Source organism: Chelmon rostratus, chromosome 16, assembly GCF_017976325.1.
Source record: "Chelmon rostratus isolate fCheRos1 chromosome 16, fCheRos1.pri, whole genome shotgun sequence".
NCBI lineage: Eukaryota > Metazoa > Chordata > Actinopteri > Chaetodontiformes > Chaetodontidae > Chelmon > Chelmon rostratus.
Genome location: NC_055673.1, coordinates 10,353,786 through 10,368,828, shown reverse-complemented (window position 1 = coordinate 10,368,828; position 15,043 = coordinate 10,353,786). Strand labels below are relative to the sequence as shown.

At 41.6% G+C, this 15,043-nt stretch overlaps 1 protein-coding gene across 1 annotated transcript in view; it reads left to right on the top strand.

The window, feature by feature from the left end:
• Nucleotides 1-10,414, top strand: part of LOC121619427 (solute carrier family 45 member 4) — a 50,457-nt gene extending 40,043 nt beyond the window's left edge. Inside the window, exons 5-16 of the mRNA XM_041955143.1 lie at nucleotides 2,591-2,770; nucleotides 2,906-3,093; nucleotides 3,225-3,411; nucleotides 4,293-4,751; nucleotides 5,494-5,765; nucleotides 5,868-6,029; nucleotides 6,125-6,224; nucleotides 6,383-6,463; nucleotides 6,565-6,695; nucleotides 6,900-6,968; nucleotides 7,082-7,236; nucleotides 7,389-10,414. Of these exons, the coding sequence (XP_041811077.1) occupies nucleotides 2,591-2,770; nucleotides 2,906-3,093; nucleotides 3,225-3,411; nucleotides 4,293-4,751; nucleotides 5,494-5,765; nucleotides 5,868-6,029; nucleotides 6,125-6,224; nucleotides 6,383-6,463; nucleotides 6,565-6,695; nucleotides 6,900-6,968; nucleotides 7,082-7,236; nucleotides 7,389-7,569 (2,165 nt within the window). The 3' untranslated portion in view covers nucleotides 7,570-10,414. The remainder of the gene's footprint in view (nucleotides 1-2,590; nucleotides 2,771-2,905; nucleotides 3,094-3,224; nucleotides 3,412-4,292; nucleotides 4,752-5,493; nucleotides 5,766-5,867; nucleotides 6,030-6,124; nucleotides 6,225-6,382; nucleotides 6,464-6,564; nucleotides 6,696-6,899; nucleotides 6,969-7,081; nucleotides 7,237-7,388) is intronic.
• Nucleotides 10,415-15,043: the final 4,629 nt, after the last annotated feature.

Sequence of the window (15,043 nt, the reverse complement as noted above, 5' to 3'; positions counted from 1 at the left end):
TTTCTTCATCAGACTTTATAATATCAACCTGAAAATTGAGGCCACTGAAATTAAATTTTTAGGTCTTTTAGGCTTTGGCAAAGCACTCTTATAATGTTATTGGACTTACAAATGGACGGTTCTGAAAAAAAGCATTAAAATCGATGCAGATATTGTCTTCTTTATTCTGTTACATTAATTAATTATGTGCAGCCTACTGTCATTATTGATTAACCTCTTCATTACTTTCATTACTACAAATTTCTTGTTTTGTCCAACCAGTCCGAAGTTAATCATGCAAAACTGAGAAAAGCAAAACCTTGTGTTTGTGCTTTTACCATTTTCGTTGATAAATGGCTCAATCAATTATCAAAGATACAGTATGTTAACATATCTGACTTTGAAACTGAAATACACACATTTAATTGTTAACCATTCTATTCTGTTTTGAAGCTGTGTTTTACGAATTTTTTACCGACCCAGTTTGGTCTGAATGTAATATCTTTTTGCCTCTGAGTATGTCTTGTGCATCAAATCAGGCAAAAGGAAGTGAATGACATGTCACTTTAATTGAGTTTACATTATTGCTGATTAATTAGTGTGCAGCACTCCAGTGGATAATTATCAGACCACACTTGGCCTGGATTACAGGGATGAATGTGATATCCGTGTGTGATATAGTATCTTGAATTATTCTGTTTCCATAATTACATTTTGGATGATGATTACGTCTTATAATGAGGAGCCTTTTCTTAAAATAGCAGCATGGCAAATATAATAATGTTACAGGCAGGTAATTGCACTGCTGCCTCTTAGCTCTTAAAGAGAGATAAAGATACTGTAAAGAAGAATGTCATTAATAAGGCTTATTTGATGCTAACTAGTCATTAATAAGGTTTATTTGATGCTAACTACAATTTGTTTTTAGAAAAATTGTCTTAACAGTGGGAAAATGTACTTATCTAATCACATTACAGCTATTACAGCAATAGGAAGAGTAATGTTAGCGGTTACCAGCTTAGTATTGCCCACAGCCTCAGTGATCATTATTAGTCCTAAACCCGATATTGGTGCATCTCTAGTGAGTCTCAGTGGTGTGTAAATGTTCCACGTTCAGATGCGGACCAAACGGGTGAAAAATGTCCAGTGTAACAATAGCTGACCGGGCCTTTAAATGTCTGTAAATAGAACAAAGTGAAATGAATTGTCAAAGGAGTTATAAATAACAAGAGCGAGAGCTGTGTGAACTGTTTTCAGTCAGCATATTCTATTCAGTTCTATTCAATTCTATTTTGTTCTACCTCCATTCTTCTGCACAGAGGTTGGCACCCAGGTCATTTTAGGGCACCAGGGTACGTTTGTGTGTGTGTGTGTGTGTGTGTGTGTGTGTGTGTGTGTGTGTGTGTGTGTGTGTGTGTGTGTGTGTGTGTGTGTGTGTGTGTGTGTGTGTGTGTGTGTGTGTGTGTGAGCGCCTTGCCAGCTGGGTTGACATGGGAAAAGACCAGTGACCTGTATCTGTGTGAGAGAAATGAGAGAGAAAGTGTACATTTCCGTGGCTGTATATACAGTATATGAATGTGTGTGAACGACACCGGGTGACATGGGAAAACTATAGTAACCTGTATGAGTGTGTGTGTACACGCTTGTGTGTGCGTATGTGTTGACATGGGAACACAGGAGCAGGCAGTTCACAGGGAAATGCTTCCTGTTTGCTTCCTCCTTTCCACCAATCACAATTCACTTCCTGTCTGTCTGCCAGGCTAGTGAGTAGTGTCGCTCCATTGTCTGACACACACGCGCACACACACACACACACACACACACACACACACACACACACACACTCTGCTGTTCTTTCTATGAACGTTTTGTTTCCCCGACATTAATGCATTACAGTTTGTAAAGTCATGCTGCGTCACACTGCCTGTGATATCGCTCTCTCTCTCTCACACACACACACACACTCACACATTTACATACAGGTTACTAAAGCTTTCCCATGTCAGTCTGTGTTGTTTTCATCCATTCATGCAATTTCTCTCTCAGGCCGTCAGACACAAACACAGTAGCTCGAGGGGACGACTGGGTCACAAATGTAATGAGACACAGAAGGTCATGAAAAGCAGCATGGGTAATGTGCAGTGACCCATTTCTGTATGTCTTTGTGCTTGTGGTGTGCAGCTGTTATAACTCAGTATAACTCGGTTATTGATCACATATGCAGCTCTGACCAGGGTTACATCAGCATAACAATGCCAGATGTTTGTGTGTGGGTGTAGGGAAGTGTATTTCCTATTCTAATATTCATTTGTTCATGTTTATGTATTCTTTTTATTCCTCTGCGCCGGCGACAGTTGTGTTTTTGATCAGTCTGTCCGTCTGTATGTACAACCCATTCTTGTGAATGCTATATCTCAGGGACGCCTCGAGGGAATTTCTCAAAATTTAGCACACACCCTCACTTTGACACAGGGATTTGGAGTTTTTGGTGGTGACAGAAAACACGTTTTTAGCCATAACTCAAGAATTAATACGCTAATTATGACAGCTGTTCATTGTTTGGTGCATAGTAACAACAAACACACATTTCATTTGTGTCTGTCTCCATTAGGTCTGTCTATGGGCGACGAGCAGGGGAGACAACCAATAGGGATCGTTCTTACCGTGCTGGGGGTGGTGGTGTTGGACTTTTGTGCGGATGCAACAGAGGGACCAATCAGAGCGTACCTGCTAGACGTTGCAGACACAGAGGAACAGGACATGGCGCTTAACATCCACGCCGCCTCAGCAGGTATCGCTGACATCTGACACATACACACATGTAGCTGTGGTGGGATTTTGATATGGTAATTGCATGGACAAGCACCAGTAGAGAAAATTAGATCAGACACCTTTTCTGCTTATGTCCGTTCGTCCATGCGTGCAGGTCTTGGTGGCGCGGTGGGCTACGCTCTCGGAGGTTTAGACTGGACACACACCTTCCTTGGAGCAGCCTTCAAGTCCCAGGAGCAGATCCTGTTCTTCTTCGCTGCCATCCTCTTCTCTGTCTCTGTGGTGTTACATCTCTTCAGCATTGAGGAGCAGCAGTACTCTGCTCATGACAGGCTGGACCAGGTACAGTGCATGAGTGTGTGTGTGTGTGCGCACTGTCTAAAATTCAGTTTTAGGTAAAAAAGAAAACAGCCCTTAGACTTTGGTTTTCTATGACTGTTATTGTCTTATTATTATTATTGTCTTCTCACCAGGAGAGCCCAGATCGCACCAATGCGCAACCATCGGCCAACGGCAGGACTGGACTCCTCGCCCCCAAGCTGGAACTGATCGGAGAGGATGAAACGATGGACACCTACGACCTCTATGACCCCTATGGAGACGACCAGTCGGAGCGTGGGGATATGGACATGGACTTCCTCGAGGTGGAGCTTGTGAGAAGTAGGTTCACAGGTTCCTCTTTTGCTGAATCTGATATTTTTCTCTTCAAATCCAAAGAAATTTGGCAGTTGTGGGATGAGAATATCTGATGGTCCCGTGTTTCCAAGACTTAAGGAGATAGGACAGGACGCAAAGAAGCTTCTTTCCTTGTTATTTAGAGATTTCAGCTATGTTTATCACAGCTGTCACAATTTCATTTTCATTCATTTATTTCCTCATCAAACAATAACACAGGAGTCTTATTTTGTGTCTGTGTCTCTGTGTCTTCCCAAAAGAGATAATTCAGGGTATTATAGACAATCTAGATCAGTGGTTCATCTGTCAGAGAGAGTCGAACAAGCCTGCAGGTTTTTATCCATCGGGACAGCTACACAAAACAAACTGCACCTCCAGTAAAGGTTAAAGACAGAAGTTGACCTTTGAGGAAGCAGTCATGCAACTGTGACAATTGGGCAACAGATTCAATTATGGTGATAACAAATCAGAAAAAATATAAGATATAATAAGCAACAGCAAAAACAAACACAAGGAAACTGGAATGACAAAGCATAGGGATGATGCTGTATGATGAGCGTACACAGAGAGACCACAAGAGTAAAAGTAAGAAGAAATATAATCCGTAGCAGTTAGCCCAACAGTACTTCCAGTGTTGTTTATGCAACACATTAGCCCCAGGCAGTTAATATGATTGCTAGCTTTTCACATTTAAAGGAAATCAACCTCTTAAACTAATCGATAATAACAAAGCAAAAACAGTAGATAAAAATACCTGTCAATATTTGCTTGGTTACAAATCAGAAAAAAATGTTTACTGTTCTTTACTTTCTACTTGTTTTCTCTGAAATCTAAATCTAATCACCCCTCTCCGCATCTGTCTTCAGGTAAAAGTGACAGCGTTCTCGCCATGGCAGACGCCACCCTCGACCACCTGGACCACGATGCTCTGTTCTTGTGCCACCTAGAGCCGTCCATCTTCGCCGACCGCCTCTCACCCTACCACGGCTCGCCTCCCACGACCTCCTTCTTCAACCCCAATCGCAGCACTCCGCCCCCACGCTTCGGCAACATCAGACGCAGCAGCAGTACAGGAAGTCAGGACCTGCTCCGCCTCCAAGCCAACAACCACCAAACGCACGCTCCCAACCCCAGGATCTCCCGCCTCTCAGCTTTCCTACAGGAAATGGAGAATGACGACGGTCAGGAGGCGCTGCTAAACAATCAGCTCAATGAGCAGCGGACGCTGAACGGGCGGCTGTTAGCCAGTGTAACTAATGCTGACAGAATTAACAGTAACAGGCTGAGCTCTAAGGGACAGGCACATCGCGCTGGAATGGTCAAAGGTTGGTATTTTCATGTTGTATTTTACTCAATAAAAATATCAAAATAAAATAAAGAAATTGTAATTCTAAATGAATTAAACCATTTTGTTGTCATTGATGTTTTAACTACTACTATTGAAAGCGATTATTTAAACTCATTTATTGTGACTTCATATTGAAGCGTTTGTCTTGAATCTCTCTAATTACAGCAATGCCCTTGATATATTTAAAGGAATAGTTCCACATTTGGGAAAAGCTCTTATTTGCTTTTTGGTGAAGAGTTAATTGAGGAGACTGACAACACTTTGTTTGTTAAATACGAAGCCACAGCCAGCAGCCATTTAGCTTAGCTTAGCATAAAGACTGGAGACATCTCCTCTAAATCTCACTTATGAAAACGCGTATGGTCTGTTTAATCTGAACAAAAACCAAAATGTAAAACAAGGTAAGCTAACCAACTGTGTATATACTGTATGCTACCTATATGAGAGAGGCATTAATATTCCAAAATATCAAACTCTTCCCCTTAAAATGTTCATGTGTTTGAGAAAAGTATTTAGAAAATGAAGAAATAAATCATTTGTTTAGATATATTTTTTCTTCTGAACTGTTTTAATATGGGACACTTATTGGAATTGAAAAAAAGAATAAAATAGAATAGAAATACAAAACATTATAATAACTGAATATAGAATTGAAGAACACACAAGCCAAATAATGAACAGCCATTTAATGATATCCCATAAACTGTCTCTTACTCCAGCTGCCAGTACTGGAGCCCCCATGCGGCAGCCGCGCCACCGTCACACCTTCTACCGCCAGCCGTCCTGCACCTTCTCCTACTACGGTCGAGTTGGGAGCCACCGCTACCGCTACCGCCGGGCCAACGCCGCCTTTCTCATCAAGCCGTCTCGCAGCATGAACGACCTGTACGAAGTGGAGGCCAGGCACAGAAGGAGGAGCAGACAGAGAAACAGGCACCGCAGCGGAAACACCAACTCCTCCAGCGGAGATACAGAGAGCGAGGAAGGAGAGGTGAGTATGCTATCCTCTAACCATGAATGCAATGAATCTCTATCATTTCTTTGCAATATGTGAAGTGTCTGTTTTTGATTGATCCCGCCTCCTCTCGTCTAGGTTGAGACCACCGTGCGACTGCTGTGGCTCTCCATGCTGAAGATGCCTCCGGAGCTGCTGCGCCTGTGCGCCTGTCACCTGCTCACCTGGTTCTCCATTATCGCTGAGGCCGTCTTCTTCACTGACTTCATGGGACAAGTCATCTACCATGGAGATCCTACCGTAAGAGAAGGATACACAGATACATCCCTGCACCTCCCTTAAATTCACTTACTTTGTCTCTGATAGTCTGTTAAGCCTGGTTTTCTCTCTCTCAGGCTCCTGCTAACTCTACTTCGCTGGAAAATTATCACAAAGGAGTTCAGATGGGATGTTGGGGACTGGTTATATATGCCATGACAGCTGCGACATGCTCAGGTAACACACAGAACAAGCACATAGGAATACACCTCGTCACATGCATACACACCTCCACGTTAGGTTGCTTACTGTCTTCAAGAAAACACTCTTTCAAAGATTAGCACATCATGCCATTAAACTCTGGACTAACCACTCAACTAATCTGCGCTTTCCAGCCATCCTTCAGAAGTACCTCGACAACTTTGACCTGAGCATTAAGGTCATCTACATCCTGGGAACACTTGGATTTTCCATAGGTACGACCCACAGCATTAATCCCTGCATAAATACAACTGAACAAAAATAGATGTGAGCAGCTGTTCAGTATCTCTAAAATTTTTGCTTTTCCCCTCCATAGGAACGGCTGTCATGGCAATCTTCCCTAATGTGTATGTTGCCATGGTGATGATTAGCAGCATGGGTATCATCTCCATGAGTATCTCCTACTGTCCTTATGCTCTCCTGGGACAGTATCACGAAATGAAAGAGGTACAGACATTTTTTAAGCTGCTAGCAAACTAAAGATGGCAGCTTTTCAAGTTGAAGATGTCAGAAAAACATGCATCAGGATGAGTTATGCTCAAGAGGAATGATCTGTTCCTGTTCCAACATTTTCTATTACTTTTTCCTCAAACACATTATGTGTATCTTTCAGTGGCAGTCATTAACTGTAACTTTGTCTGCCTCCTGCAGTACATCCAGCACAGTCCAGGTAACTCCCGGAGAGGCTTTGGCATCGACTGTGCCATCTTATCCTGCCAGGTGAGTGTTTGTATTGTGAATGAATTCAATCTTTGTGGTATTATAGATCTTGTGTGAATGCTACAGTAGGCTAAAAAGACCATGTCGTTCTATGATCATTTGTCATTTTGTAGGTGTACATCAGTCAGATTCTGGTGGCCTCAGCTCTGGGTGCTGTAGTGGAAGCGGTTGGCAGTGTCCGTGTTATTCCTATGGTGGCCTCTGGGGGCTCCCTCCTCGGATTCCTCACTGCCTTCTTCCTGGTTATTTACCCGACTCCAAATAACCGGTGAGAAACTCTTAGAAAACAACATGTATTTGCCTTCCTGCCAAGAGTTAGGTGATAAGACTGAGACCGCTCTGTCCATGAAATATGAAGCTACAGGCGGCAGCTTACGTACATGCAGTCCTAACAGTTGTGATTTTAATTATGATTGACAGGGAGGGGGACTCAGCCAAAGCCTCAGAGAAACGGGCCTTGACAACGCTGGAAAATCCCAACAGCAACGACGGGGCTGTTACCGTGGCAATAGAGAAACCTAGCTTCCTGAAACTCAACAAGGAAGGCAAGGCCACCACCACCACCACTTCCTGTCACATGGAGAATGAGTCTGCTCTGTGATTGGCCGGCTAAGTTGACAAACGCTTTGCTGCAGAAACAACAAAATTCCACTTTCAAAATTGGCACTGATAGAAAGACTTGAGGATGTGCTGCCATCTTCTTCATGCTGGAGTTTACAGACACAGAGAGGAGAGAGGAGTTTGGTCCACTCTTGGTGTCTGTTCTTGCTTTAACAGGCTTTTTTCTGATTCGGTGCGTCTTGATTTGCTGAAGAAAACCACTCAATCTGTGGGACCAGTGTTAGACCAGACCAATCTGCCCTACAGAAAAGCATTCTGGTCCCAGCGCCGTTTCGGCCGCCGTCGAAATTCCTTCCTCTTAGCCATCATGGACATTTGAGTGATCCGACAAGGTCGTCCAGAAGTGAGAAATCCATTGGTCACGGTTTTAAAGAGAGGTCGTCTCTGTCTCTCAGGGCCTCTAGGAGGTGCTACTGAGCAGCCGCCTGGACAGGAAACTTCAGGGGACTCACACACACACACACACACACACACACACACACACACACACACACACATACGCACACACACCTCTTCATCTGGGGACAATCGAATGAACACCTGAATAATGGACATCGCTAATGAACACTGGTCCTCGAAGCTGCAATCATTCAAAAATGCTGAAAATTGTTCTTCCTCACTGTGGAATCGGCTCGTTCGAATCTTTGCTCCGCAATGCGGAAGCTGATGGACGAGAGTGCGCACGTCTGTTTGTGTTCACCAAAATAAACCCAACAACACACACTGCTTTGCGGGACTTTTACAGCACTCTGTGACAGTAGCTTTAAGACTCTAGAGACTTTTGGAAGTGGCATTTCTGACATTAGGAGCCTGAAGCCCGATTCCTGAGGGAAAATGATTCATCTTGAGTCCTCAAATTGATTGCAGGTGTTGTTTTGTTTAGTTTTATCACCCTCCTCCACATGGCAGGAGTGCTTTAGCCTTCAGCAAAGTTGACAATATTTGAGAGCTTGAGCATAAAGCTGCCTGTATATTGAAAGTCAAACATACAGATGAGAGAAATTCCAGGAAAGAGAGAAAGAGCATAAATGCAATATGCGCAGTATACAGGGCATTAAAATCCCAAAATGTTATTTTCCTGGTTTTTTTTTTTTTTTTGGTTTTTTTTTTGAGGGCCCAGAATGATGCCTGTGTTTGTTTTGAATAATCAGACTAACCTACATGCTGCATGTTAGAGGAGGACCAGAGAAGAGAGAGAAACCAAACAGCAGAGGAGAAGAGAAGAAAGGTGTGGAGTTGTTAGCACAATGTTTGTCACTAGCTGCACATTAGCTGAGCCATTGTTGAAAGAATGTCAAATAGCATTCTGTTTGAGAAGTTGTTTGAAATCCTCTTTAAGACTTTAGGGTGTTTGAGTTGTTTGTCTTAGGACTCCAGCGGGACGGAGCTTCCCGACACTGTTCAGCTCCAGTAGATCCAGTAATTGACGGTCTGGAATAAGACAAAAATGTCAGAATGGATCCTGGATATATTAAGAGGAAATTATGGAAACCTCATGTTTCCTGGGCCTACATTATGTAAGAGAAGAGAAATAAATCCTTGTAGTGTTGCTTAGCGTAGCATAAAGGCTGGAAACGGGGGTATGGTGAGTGGAATTTGTTATGTTTGGTTACGTTTGGTCAGGCTAGCTGTTTCCCCCTGTTACCAGTCTTTATGCTAAGCTAAGATAAGCACCATTTGGCTGTAGCTTAATGCTCAGGCAAAATTTGAAATGTTGCAAAATTATCTTCATCAAAAATTTTAAAAGAAAGCAGAGTAAGTACAATCAAATTGACTTTATTCCCTGAAAAACTACAAAATATCAAGAATAGTTTGCCAAATTACAGAAAAGGTTTCACCCATAATATATGATTTCATTAGTGTCATAAGACATCCCAAACTCCAGTTTAACAAAACGGCTGCGTCTGCTGTTTTACGAGGGCGGGCGGCGGCGGCGCTGAGATCGTTGATGAGGAAGTAAAAGTGTTGAGTTTAGCTTTACTTTGACCCTGCTAACATTCACACACAGTAACGAGACAAATAACCTGCACAGATACAAGCTGCATGAATTGAAACTCTCATTATAGGGATTGATACTGAGAGCTGGCCAACACTGTTAAATCTTAATCTTTGGAGTGTGTCAATAGCAAAAAAAAAATGTAGTTAGATAGACAAAATAGACAAAATGAAAGATTGAATTTTATTGTGTTGTTTGTTTTCTGACAAATCAGATGTTTCGTTGCAATAGCGGCCTCTGAATCAGCCGGGGGAGAGGGCTGTGTGAGGCTCCTGTGGGCAGAACAGGGTTGTTTGTGGTGGTGAAATCCTTTTTTTCCCCCCCTGCGTCTGTCAGGCCGAACAGCTGTGGATTTGGGTCAGTTTTCCTTTCAGCTCAATCAGCTGAAACACGCATATTGAAAGGAATTGAAATGTAAATTGCAGTGACTTCATTTAGTAATGAAAGAACGTTTTATTTTAGTGCGTATTAAAGCATTTAGTGGAGAGGCTTATTTTAAATTTTATGGGGGTTTTAGTCGAGAATTCACTCACTGATTTTCTGATTTTTTTCACTTGGACGTGTGTTGGTGTTGGTTGGTTTGACCCTGTTTTTCACAAAATAGATTCCTTCCATTATTTCAGGTACATTCAGTCAGTCCCAGAGCAGAGCAGAGAGACTAGAGACAGTATTTTGCTTCCTGGGTTGACCCTGCTCTGGCTGTGGTGCTGGGACAAAAAAAAAAAAAAGCAGGGATGGGACGATGAGAAAAGACGAGGAGAGACAGATGCCAGATTTCTTGAGTGGCTTCTGTCAAAACTAGGGCAATAAAATATCCTGGATAAAAAAATGGACACGCAACTTCGGTTTAAGGAAAAACATGAAGCTTAAAAAAAAAACTTTGGGTTTGGGAGGTTTGCATGTGACAACAGCAATATGCATGTGTGGAACACCAAAGTATGACTCTGTACAAATCACTCAAGCTCTTTTCTTTATTGTCCTAATAGGTCAGGGATGTATTTTCTAATGCATGGCTGGATGTTTGTGTCTTTTTGTTTGAACTTAAACGTGTAAAGATAAAAAAAACAACATGTACTCTTTTAGCCGAAGCATTGTGCTCGGTCCAGGTCAGTACACTCTTAACAAGCGCGTGACCTTTTTTTTTTTTTTTTTTTTAGGCGGCGCGCATCTCGTTAAAGGACAAGATGTGTGTCGTCCCTTGTTAAAAGTGTAGGCGAGGAACTCCAGGCCGCGAATACTTGAAGTGTAACTTGAGTGTTTCTCTTCCGATGCAGTGGGAGGTCTTTTCTTTCGTTCTTCGTGTCCCGAGCCTTTTTGCCGCAGACTGTGGAATGTTCAGACAGCAGCTCGGCCTGCTGGGAGATTGAGTTCTTACCTTTGATTCCATCTTGTGGCTTCAATATTTTTTTTTTTTTTAAAAGTCAATGAATGTGAAGTGATTTCAGCCGAAATCATTTTTGTTTTGATGTTCGACAAGCCGGAGGGGGTCGGGGGTGGGTGGGGATCTGACATTGCACAGAACTTGCACATAATAAGTTAAAAAACAAAAAAAAGAGTTGTGTGTTGCAAAAGGAAGAAAAAAAAATAACTGTGGATATTTATTTTTTTTTTAGCTTTCTTGTCTGTAAAGGACACTTTTCTCTTAGTTTCCAAAAGAAATCATGAAAGCTATATTCGCTGTTACGGGAGATGTTACAGAAGCGGACTGGATTGTGTGTTTGTGTGTGTGTGTTTGTGTGTGTGTGTGAGCAGTCGTCTCACAGCTGCTCAGCATGCACAGCAGAAGGCAGGAGTGTGTTTTCCGAATGTCATCTCAGTGTTCGTTTTTGGTTCTTGTTCTCTGTTGCAATCACCTGGTTTACACTTAACTCTGGAATCGATGGCTGCAATACCGGAGGTTATTTACGAGTCTTTACTGTTCTGGTGTTTTAACTCAACTAGAAAATGTCTTGTGTGTGTGTATCGATTTGAATTTTTAGGCGGAGCCACACACGAGAGTTTGGCCTTTGCACTTCTTCAGTGGCAGCCATGTTGGCTCCACCGTCCTGATCATGGTGATGCTGTTTCTTGTTTCCAGCCAGCAGCTGACAGTGGCAGCAGCGTGGCAGCCATGCAGTTAGTCCAACCTGGCCAGACTCTGTGCGTGCGTGTGTGCGTGCGTGTGTGTGTGTGTGTGTGTGTGTGCGTGTGTGTGTGGCTCTGCCTGTGAGTAAGCTGTGTGTTAACGACGGGGGAGGGAGATGCCTATATGCTTTGATCTTCACAGAGATTAAATCAAGAAGAATACTTAAAGAATGGGAAAGCAAGTATGCACAGTGTACTATATATAACATGCCTTGTTATTTGAGAAAAAAGATGTAAATATACATTTCTCTTTTAGTTTCTTCTTTTTTTTGCTGCTATAAAAAAGATGATTATTTTTGTTAGTAGTTTTGTTTTCTATATAAAGACTGTATATATCTCTATGTTCTGTAAATATGCTTGAGCCTTCATATGTAGGACTCTGGATGAACACTGTATGAACGCACCTTTAAAATCTGTTCAGAGGTAAACCAACAATGACTCCTTTCATTCTTTAACATCTGTGAATGAGAATATGATTCAGCTCTGAACTGAATGAAAACTTCTTTGTATTCTTTCAACACTCTCTGCAGAGAAGTCACAGGTGTGGTTCGGTAAATCAAATCATGTGATTACCAGCTGCACGTACACTAATGGGTAGTGAGACTAAGCTATAATTAAATTCTGCACAGTCTGACTTCTTGAAATGTGCGATGAGTACGCAGTTACACCCAGAAACTTCAAGATGAGATCAAATAGATGTAATTCAGTAAACACCTAGGGAGGCTATCAAGTTTCTCCAGAATTAATTTGATTTAGCGTTGACCTTGCGGAAAATTGAATAAAAGTGATAAATTGGGTTGATGCTCTGTTTTCAGTTTAGATGGATGGAAGATGTTATCAGAAAAACCGGCTATTGATCATATTTCAGAGAGGTGTTCAGTATCTGTCTGCAGCAGGCAGATGGTTTGATTGTTAGCACTTGAATTGATTAAAGAGGATTTAGGAACATATGTGAGAGGATGCAGGTGAAACTCTTTTAGGGTCTTCATCGTCATCGTCACCTTAATCATCCTTGGCCTGTGCATTCTTCCCTTAAAATATTAACTCTTATTCACAAGACAGTGAAACACGAGGTCTTAAACAGTGTTTAACAAGATACATTCAACAGTCTTAAGTTTTTTCAGGGGCTCTTTTTATTTACTATGAGAACCTGCTGGTCTGCAGTTTCAGGACCACTTCAACATTTTTTTATTGCGTAAGGGAAAAAAACGCTTTAACTCAGCATCTTCAAAGCAGCCGACCGGTTTCCCATGATGCCCTGTGGTCAGACCGCTGCTGGAGGAGACGAAAGATCAGAAAAGTTTGTTCCTGCAGAATCAGACGTGTGTTGCATGCACAGGGTCACAGAGAGAGAAACCAGAGAGGGAACCCGAAACTGGTGTGTGCGCACATGTGTGTCTGACCCAGACACTCATCATGTGACTGCACAAACCAGCTGATGGTAACTGTGTGTGTGTGCATGTGTGTGCGAGATGTGCTTATGCAGACGTATAAACTTACAGGAACAGAACATTATGTTAATTAACTGCTGCCCCTTTGGAGGGATTAAAGGGAAATACGCCTCAATTTAATGGCTCATATTCCCTTAATATCCCTGAAACTGAGCAGCCTTTCTCCAATGTGTCATCAATAAAAGCTAAAGCATTTCAAGACTGAACCCTTTCCTTACATATTTACCACATCTTAAATTAACTGACTACAGCTGGATGAATCATCTAATAATTTGGATGAAATTTGAGGTTTTATGAAGCAAATATCTGGTTCAATGTTTTCTATTATTATTTGGGGAGAACATTTGTTTATGATTTGGGGTTTTTCCTGAAACGTGTATAAAACAGATCCTCTCACAGTGTTGAGACAGATGTTGAATTGTTATTCTGATGTGAATTCACTCAAACAGACTAAATGTGGATGTTTTGTATGAGCAAGAAGTCACCAGACTAAAAGAGACAGATGACAGATAACTACACACGCAGCAGCAGCTACAGCCCGTGCCTGAACAGTACAATCACCAAGTTATTATCAGGCAGATATTTGATTTTTTTCCATGTTTGTTTTCTGTTGCAGCTCATTGTGAATCTGTAAATGACACCACGTTCAGACAGCAGGACCTGCTGCTGTGGTGAGACACTGTCCTCTGGTGGAACAGCAGTAGCTACCTGCACAAAACTGCAAAAAAAAGAAAATCAGAGAAAGTGTTTATATACTGAGTAAGAAATGCTTGTAACACTTTATATTAAAGTGCACATAATCACCATGAACTAGTTGCTTATTGGCATGCATATTATACATATACTTTTTCTGCATAATCATATTATAGAACTATAGGCCATTAATTAAGAGTTTTCCCACAATATCCTCCAAACTACTGCTAAGTGATAGTTATCCTAAATCTAATCCTAAATAACCTTAACCCCTGGAATAAAGCATTAATAAGTGCTTTATTATGTCTAATAAAGAGTTGATAAGCTACTAATTGCATGGTAATGCACAACCAATTAGTGATAGATATGTGTATCTTAATATAAATTGGTACTGAAATGCTAAACATCAGTGGTGAGGCTATAGTGTGTGTAGTCATGGTGTTTTTTTTTTTTTTTTTTTACCTCCTTTAACTTACAGACAAGTATCTCCTTAAAGCACTGTAAGCATCGTTCACTGTTTGTTCCTGTAAATGTCACCTGCCAAGCCCTCCCGGGTGTTTCATGAGCCACCGGAGATCAGGTCCTCAAAAATGTCAGAAAAATGTTTTTAACACCCACTTTGGCTTTACGCAGCAATGCTGGTAGAATACAGTGGGAGAAATGGTAAGAGAGCACACAAATAGAGTGCTCCCTGCAAAAAGAAGATGAAATATCTTAAGCAATATGTGCTTTTTTTTTCCCTGCCAAGATTTATCTTCTTACCAGGCAGGGTTTATATTAGAGCTTTTCACGCGTTTCATGCTTTTTTTGCCTTCATCATCTTATTAAGATACGATATAACGAGATAACTTCTTTCTGAGATTGTTGTTGAGTGAATCTATTTGAGTGGTCATAATGTGTAATGTGGCCACAATTCCTCACTTGCAGTTTTGGTATTTTCACATTTATTGGACAGGTTTCAGTGAAGATGCAGACAGGAAACCTGCGGGGAGAGGGGGGTGGCAGTTTTATGGTGACATGGTGCAGCTTCAATTACAGTGAATGTGGCATTAATTATTCAAATGTAAAAAAAAAAGAATAAAAACAATGAACAGTTAACTTTCAAAAGAGAAGAAAATGTAGATCACATGACGCTGCACTCTCATGGCACATGCTCACTACGACTCACACTCTATCACCACTTCATTTTT